Source organism: Protopterus annectens, chromosome 9.part0, assembly GCF_019279795.1.
Source record: "Protopterus annectens isolate FY-2018-M chromosome 9.part0, PAN1.0, whole genome shotgun sequence".
NCBI classification, from domain to species: Eukaryota; Metazoa; Chordata; order Ceratodontiformes; family Protopteridae; genus Protopterus; species Protopterus annectens.
In genome coordinates this window covers 83030308-83038942 of record NC_056743.1, presented here as the reverse complement: position 1 = coordinate 83038942, position 8635 = coordinate 83030308, and the positions used below count along the sequence as shown (strand labels likewise).

General features: G+C 38.7%; 1 protein-coding gene across 1 annotated transcript in view; it reads left to right on the top strand.

The window, feature by feature from the left end:
- Positions 1 to 1610: 1610 nt before the first annotated feature.
- The window catches only part of LOC122811046 (apoptosis regulator BAX-like), a 302247-nt gene continuing 295222 nt past the window's right edge, over positions 1611 to 8635 (top strand). Inside the window, exon 1 of the mRNA XM_044082583.1 lies at positions 1611 to 2022. Coding sequence (XP_043938518.1) covers positions 1983 to 2022 — 40 coding nt within the window. The 5' untranslated portion in view covers positions 1611 to 1982. The remainder of the gene's footprint in view (positions 2023 to 8635) is intronic.

Below are 8635 nucleotides of genomic sequence, written 5' to 3'. Positions count from 1 at the left end.
TTACTAATTTTGTTAATAGTCTTTATGCAATTCGCCGAACTCACAGCATTTCTCTATTTTCTTTACTTGTGTCGCATAAGCAGTTATAGTTCCCCAAACTCCTTGGTTCTAAGTGAAATTTCGGTTTTGTTTTACACAGTAGGCTTTAAATGCATGTTGTAACTGCTGACTTGTCTCTCACCTCTTCACTGAAACTGACTACATTGAATGTCTTCATAATTTCCTGCTTTGGAAGGAATTTTGCAAAAGTTATGGTTTGCATGTAGGGCTACCCACACTGAGATACAACTCAAATTTCTGAACCAGATCTTACAATTTTTGGCAAGTTAGTAAATACAAAACACACAGCAATCGTTTTTTTTTTTTTTTTGTGATGGAAAAACACAAACAATGCTAAATTTAAACATATGTTTTAATAATCACTCAGTGGTTCTAAATCTGGCACTTTGTACTTTTTTTTTCTTCCACCAGTAAACAGCATTACTCAGCCACGGAGTTCATAGTCCAAAATCTTTACTACAGTAAAGCGATGACTAAGCACAGCTGACACGCTTCCTTCGACGCTTATTGAAACTGTGGTAAACCACACCCCATTTCTTTTCCCTTCCTTATTATTTAACATTACAATCTTTACTGCAGTAAACCAGTAAAGAAGTGAGCAGAGAACTTCAGAAAAGCACTGTTCAGTTGGATGCACTTAGTGTCTATGTTAATTTCAAAGGAGTAGCCGTTGGATTAATGTAATCCATCTAATTTTGTACGTTTTCATTATTCCGATTTATAGCTGAATGTGCAGCGAGCTATGTCTTGGCTATGACCATATATGTTATAACACATTTATGTTCTTAACATCCAAAATTCAAGAAGGGGCATGTCAGTCAAACTGCAGCCACCGTGCCCTTATCCTGAACACTTTAAAAACTGCGTAAACATTGGTGATGGGAGCCTCGCTTAGGTGAGGTATATAGGTCCCTTTTAAAATAGCATTATTTAATTAACAGAATTAGGGTTTATATTAACATGCATTTTCTGAGGAATAAAAAGTCTGACACTAACATCTCAACTTGTTCATGAGATGCTTATGAAGCTGAAGTAATACATTTCTGAAAACAGTTTTGCCTGTTTTCCTTTTATCGGCACTTTTTTTCTACTATTCCTAACCAGACACCAGCTTCAGCCTTTGCGCTCCTTCATTCGGTTTGTTTTCTCATGTTACATTATTAAAATTTCATTCTGTTTGTATCTTCTCAAGTTACACTGTTGCAACCTTTACTGTGAGTGGTTTCGCAAATCTTACTATCTGTAACTCACGCAGCTGCATTAGTTCACCCTCAGGTAAACAACGCCCAGCACTGACAAAAATACTTCAGAACTAGTGCCTACTTGTGCATTTGCACCCTATGAAAAAAAGCAGGAAGAATAGCAAACGTCCTGAACTGTTTGAATAGCAATATATCCTGAGGTTCCTGTAATAGCTGCATAAAACAATTGTTTTACGTCTGAAACACCTTAATGTGATATCTGACAAGAAAAAAAAAAACACATTTCTATAAGAATGATCTTGCATTTTGCCAACAAAGTGAAGTCCACATCTTTGGACTGGTTATAGTATGGTTTTCCTGTAAAATGTCATGCTTCCACAAAGAGTCCCACTTTTGAAATCTAAGAGAGTGACAAGTCTATGAATCATTTGTCATTATGACAGCAGGTTAAATTATAGGTGGAGGGACCTGAAACTAAGACTGGACTCCGTTTCCTGTATAAACTGGTTAGAAAAGAAGAGCAGAAGCTGGTTTCCGGGTGACTTACTCGAAAGAGAAAGCTGCGCCTTTCCAGACGTTCAGTAACTCATTTTTTTTATTTTTACATTTTGCGAGGCTTGTGACTGTGAGCGCTAAGGAGAAGAAAGTCAGTTCACGCTTCAGTAAAGTCGGCATAGTAAGAAAGGTTTAGTCTTGGTAGACAAAATAATAAACATTTTAATGGCAGCTGCAGAATCAAATCAAACAGAAACAGCAGGAGGTATGGAAACTTTTTAACTGGCATTATTAAGAAGTGGTTTATGTCTAATTATATTCGTGTGTGTGTGTGTGTGTGTGTGTGTGCGCGCGCTGTGTCACTCCAAGTTACTTGGCCGGATAAAAAGTAAATAAATAAATAATTAAATGCCTGATTTAATTTACACTAAAACTAAAGATGGTAAGGGGCAGTGAAACGTTTAAAACGGCAGTGTTCAAACTTTGTGTAAACACGTCCTGTTGACAACTTTAGAAAGGTCCTTCCTAGCACTGTCATTTCAAAGAAGTCAGTGCCTTAGGGGATAATTAACCCCTTTTATCAACTATTAACTTGAAGTTTTCATTTTGATCGGACTGAATGAAATTATTCACTGTGTGATCGGTCCACAACTCCCGCTCAACAAATTCAATACTGAATTGTCGGAGTGAACAACTTTGTGTAGACAGACCTAACCTTCGCACTGTATACATGCCATTCTCCCATAATGACACAGCGATGCATGCAGTGTTCTTGTGCTCTTGGAAGTCCAGTAAATAATGTTCTTGCTGTTGTGGGAGTCGTGCATCACAATACTTGTTATTTATTGCATATGTAACGATCTCGCAAAACAAGTGTTGTGCAATGATGTGCACTCACAGAAATGGCTGGTAAAATTAAAGAGAGAGAGAAAAAACAAGTCGGCGGTGCTGATTGTCTTTTGAATAAGCTAGTGTGCTACAGAAGATTAAAAAGTAACTATTTTGAACGTACGCAAAAAAAAATCTAAATATTTAACAGTTGAATCCTGGCAACACAGTAATTAATAATGCCTTGTTAATCGCTGGATTTACTTACTGATCGAAGTCAGATTATGGAATGCACCCCTCACTGACTTCGGTCTGTCAACTGATTTTGTCTTACGTTTACGGTCTGTGCCTGATGTTAGTTTTGATTTTTAGGATCACAGGAGATTACTAGGCTAGAAGGTCATTTTAACCGTATCCATTTCATCCCAATGTAATATCATAGAAATGCTAGTGAATGTCCAAAATTGCATTTCGTGATGACTGCTCATGTCCAGGAGGTCGTGGGCTCTGTCCCCGGTAGAGTTGCCACCTTTTCAAATGGCTAAAGTGGGACATTTTCGGTACAAACATCAGATTTTACAAGCCGACACATACTAACTGTCAGTACAAAAGATAGAACTTAACTTTTTTGCCTAAATAAAAGCTTATTCTTGTAGCATTTTAGTTGCTTATTCTGTTTCTTATAACATTTAGGTATTTTAGATACAGAATAACTGTTTTATGCAACTATTACATAAAATATACGAAATAATTTAGTCCTAAAATCTCAGGACATTTGCCATTTTTAAGATTTTTTTGTCAGGACACAACTGCCCAAAGAGGGACTGTCCCTCGCAAAGTGGGACGGGTGGTAACCCTAGAATTTGCCCCATCCACTTGTCTAGATTCCTCTTGATTAGTGTCATAGAGGTGCTCTGTTTCACATGAATAGGTCTAGCCTATTCCAAAGAAGCATTGCTGCCTGGGAGATAATTAGGTCCCTCCAGCAGGTACTATTTCAGTTGCAGGCCATATTTAGGTCCTTGGAATGGGTAGCTCTAGTCACATTTGATTTATGGATATGCAATAAGTTCATTAGGTTTGGGTCTTGGATTGCGCTGTAGGCCAGGCATAAGAAGGCTATACCATACAGAGTATAGTGACAGGGACTGTAGTTGGTCTGTATAAGGCACATGCTGGAGCCCCTTGATCTTCTTTGTTAGAAACCTCTGAGGTTCCTCTAATTGCTGCAGGTGCTTAGTACAGTGCATGCCAAATGGGGCATTATACTCAATTATAGGCTAGATAAGTGCTGAGTATAGTGGGGTTATAAGTTCTTTTGCTCTCAAGGCGATGCCTTTACTAATCAAGTGTGCTACATAGAAAGCTTTCCTTACTACAGTAGACACATAGTGGTCAAAGTTAAGGTCACACTCAACTTGTGATCCCAGGCCCCTTTCCATTTCATAGGTACTTAGAGTATTGTTGATTTGATAGTGTGAGGGGACATTGCTTGTGCCAAAGGGAATGATGATTAATTTCTTTGCATTCAGCTTGAGACCATGACTAATACACCAGTCGGACTGCGTGAGACCATCCTGGAGTATACTGACATCAATTGGGGATTCAATGATTACACCAAGTTTGCATTCATCTGCAAACTTGGTCAGCCACAACCCCTTAGTTTTGACCTGAACTTCTGAGAATTGTATGCCAAACAGTAGGGGCCCAGCACTGACCCATGTGATACCCCACTGGTAACAGGTCTGCTGGTTGATGTGGAGTCATCCACTTTGATAGTGTGTGTCCAGTTAGTGAGCCAGGTGGCAACCCATCTTACAATGGAGGGGTTTGCATTCAGCTTCCTAAGTTTATAAGTAATGCCTGAATGTGGGCTTGTGTTGAAAGCCTTTGCCAGGTTCAGGTATGCCATGTGCACATATCTGCCCTCACCATTAGCCTTAGTCACATTTTCAAAGAAATCCACCAGATTTAACAGTCAGGATTTGCCTTTCACAAAGCTGAATTGGGTAGGATCCAGGGTTTGGAGGTCACCTATGTCTTTATTTATGAGGTCCATAATGATACATTCCATGGCTTTACAGATGAGGCTAGTCAGGCTTATAGGTCTATAATTTCCCAGGTCTGTTGCTAGGCCACATTTGTGGAGGGGAATAACTGCTGCTGTTCTCCATTCTGCAGGAACAAAGCATGTGGTTAGAATATGATTGAAAAGGTTACTTAATAGTGATGCTAGTTCATGTTTTAGACTGTTTGGAAGACAGCCAGGGATGCCGTCTTGTCCCATAGAGGCTGTATTTTTGCCTTGGACAGGGCTTTGAGGATCTGCTCTTCAGATATGTAGGGTGGAGGGGAAGTTTCGGGGAAGGTTTGTTGTAAGTTAGGAGGGAATAAAGGACTGAAATTTTCACCAAATCTATCCGCTAGCAGGTTTGTTCTCTTTGTGTGGCCAGAGTGTGTGTGGTCACTAGTTCTGCACATAAAAGACTGAGATCCATAGCTAAGTATGATGCTAGTTTCCTTTGTGGGCCTTTTTAAGCTTAGATAATTTTCCTCAAAAGTGGAAATCAAACCATGCACGTTGCATCTGTAAGATAAATACATTAAACTTTATGCTAACCCCTAACCTCCATCAACAATAATGCCAATAATTAGAGTTTTACATGTCTTATTCTGAAAAAATCTTTTGATTTAAAACATGTTTTATTAACTTTTTAAGCAATCAGGGCCAGTCTTAACATTTTGAGGGGCCCCAGCAAGTGCCAAGTTGGGAGATCCCCTGAACAACCCTAGTCTAAGTATCACCCTGAAACTGTTGTCCCTTCTAAGCAGCCCATAGCTCATTTTGTAAAGTTTTAGGAGTAGTTTGCACAGACTGGACTGTAGCAATAATGCTGTCATTACAATAGGCATGTGTATCGCATCATATTGAAACACCTCACAGAGAGGCATTCATAGTGACTGAGATTTAGTTGTAATGATGTTATATTACAACAACCTTTTGTGTAGGTCTGGCCTTAGGGGAAACATTGCCCTAGATAAAGAGCTACATGACTCTATCCCAGTGCTTACTGTTTCACCCCCCTTCACACACATGTTCCAGTTCTCACCCAATTCCCCCATCCCAGGCTCCCGCACCATGCAGATTGCTTTTTTTCTTCCTTTTTATCACTTGTTGCCTTACTTATAATTTTTTTCCAAGAGCCACAGCATTCTAGATGCTCTGAAGTGCATTTTAGAGTGTGTTTTAAACAACATTTTCTTGTAGTAATGACCTGAACAAATGATTAAAGAAAAAATCAGTATTGCTGTTCAGCTTTACTTTTTCTTAAAAGCTTCCAATACACTTTAACTGGCCAATAAAGTAAAGGAATAGCTGTGTAGGAAATAACTGAATTAAACAGGGGGTCTAATGCCCACCAGGCAGGACACAGATCCAACACCATGTGACCTTTGACCCGGTCATGGCTACAGCACTATCCGTCCATTTGATATTTTACTTGCATTCCTGTTTAGCAGATGGGAAAATGAGCAGAGAGCAGACTTGATTTCTAACACATGTCATTTGAAATCCAGCCTGGAATTTTTTCTGAGCTATTTTAATACCTCAAAATCACCCTGACTGCTTCTTATAGAATTCTACTGCAAAATGGCTACCAATGGGGCTTGACATATCAACGGGATCTTATTTTCCTTCAAGCCTTTCTCTTTCCCATAATCCATTTCAAGTCTGTTTTATATGACTTATGCTAGATATAAGGAAGTAGTGGTGTATTCTCATGCCATTGACCTATAATGGTATTAGTGCCAGTCACTGTCACCTTGTATACTGTCTGTAATAGGACTGCTTCTTTTATTTTTTGAATGCCCCTCATTTGTGTGTATGTCTCAGGGCTTGTTTTACAATATGTTAAGGAATTATACAGCTTCAATCAAAACAGTAGTTAAATTGCAAGCCTTTGTTCAAAGCATCCATTTGCAGTCTAAGATGAATTGACAGTTCCCTCCCCCAACACTTTGGTAAATGTGCTAATAGTTTACAAGAATTACAAGAAAAATATTTTCTGACTTTTCTCTAAATGTCACAGACATTTTTGATACTACATTCAAGTCATCTTAAAATGTAAAGTAATATAAACAACAATCATTTAAAGTTTAAAGATTAGCAGTTCAGTATTGTAATGGTGCTTATATAAACTGCCTTTGAAAAAATGGATAATCTAATTGCTCTGTTTTGCTGTAAAAGACATGGCTACATTGGAAGCAGCTGTAAATCAGTGAAACTTCTCTTTCTCTCTGCAATAAAGACAATGCAAAACAGTTTCACACGTCTCTGTCTTGTTTATAGCAGCCTGAAGATTGTCGACAGTATCTGACTACAAATTTCTCTGTCTATGGTATGTCATGTAAGTGTAGACAAATTCCTTTGCAAGTTATGTGAGAGGTTAAGCTTAAAAAGTGGGTGGTTTTCCTTCCTTTGAGTCCAAGGCAAGGAAGTTAAAGTTTTATAAAGTACAAACAGGTTTTAGGTACCTACATAGGACTGGAGTCATATTGTATGTAGAAAACAAACTTAAAAGTTGAGTTAAGCTGTAGAAGGAGGTAGAATTTTCCTTTAAGAAACAAGAATAGGTAGTTAGTTTTTCTGTCTTGCATTTTCTTATAGGCTTACTTGAATGTGGATGCACATGTGTGCATGTGTGAGTGTGTGTCTGTAGAATGCCCCAGTTAGGGGAACTGTCTAGTTAAGTGACTTGTTCATTCAGGGTAACATTGACTCAAACCCTGTACCTCCTTATCTATGGCAAGCAGAAGGCTTAGCCCCCCAATAGTAACTGCCAGGACTCCGTTGATTTCTTTTCTTTTTGACACTTTAATGGTTATGGACATCAGCTGGGTTTAATGATTATGGACATCAGATGGGTTTAATGGTTATTGACATCAGCTGGGTTTACTGACCATGTGTTTCTAGAGTATTGCCAAAGAGTCTGCTTATGCTGTGCTGATGAGGTCATAAGAAGGCTAAAACGTGCATGTCCACAGCTAGTAGCATTTGGCTGTGTTGGCATGAGTCTGTCCATAAAGACTTAAAAAGGAAAAAGGAAAAAGTCATGGACATTCAGAAATCATATAGCTGAAACAGTTGATGTTCTTAAGGGGTCATTTGCATGTATACCCTGGGCCTCTGTTACAGGAGGTATCACACAGTGATATCTCTAGCTTGGCTAGATTTCTCTTGTAGTTTTTACTATTTTTTCTTGGTAAATCACTGAAGATTAGAGCCTGTCAATGTCAGTCTTAGAGCTTCATAGTTATGTGGTTGTTAAAGTACATGCTGATGCAAAACCTGTTGTTCTGGTAACTTCTTTAGTGATTTAGAGTAGTCTGCTTTTTCTGACTCCAGTTTGCATAACAGTTGTGATTCTGTCTCACATTCCCCCTACATTGTCCTTGAACAGCTCCTGTAAGCAGGCAGTGCTTTGGGACACGTGGAAGTATAAGCTTCTTTGTGATCTCCTGGATTGCAAGCCTAGTAACTACAAGAGCAGTTATGGTATAAAGGAAGGAAATAGACTAGTAAACAGAGGCATCATCATATGAGCCATGCTCTTTGGATGTGATCTTTGGTTCCCTTATGCTATTGAATGTTTGCAATTTAGCTGTAAATAAATGTGGCCGCACAAAGTATATGAATACATTTTTATTTAGCTTTGTTTTCAGACAAACATTTGTGAAATGCAGCGTATTATAGCTGCAGTAGTTTGTTTACAATTAGTGTAGATAAATAAGGCTACGGACTGTTAAAAAGCTGTCTCCTGTAGTCCATGGTTTGATTCCCTCAGCCCTCAGTTGTTTTCCATGTGACTCTCTCAAGTTACTTCACTAGACAGTATTCCTGACTGCTCCTGAAAAGGGATCCTTGGCAAATGCATTACACATTTGTTTTTTTGAATTCCTGCCCTTTTCACATAGATGCTGATTATTACGTTACTAATGCAGATTGGACTATGAATCTCAGCACAAATCTTGCAGTTTAATGGGTTACCAGA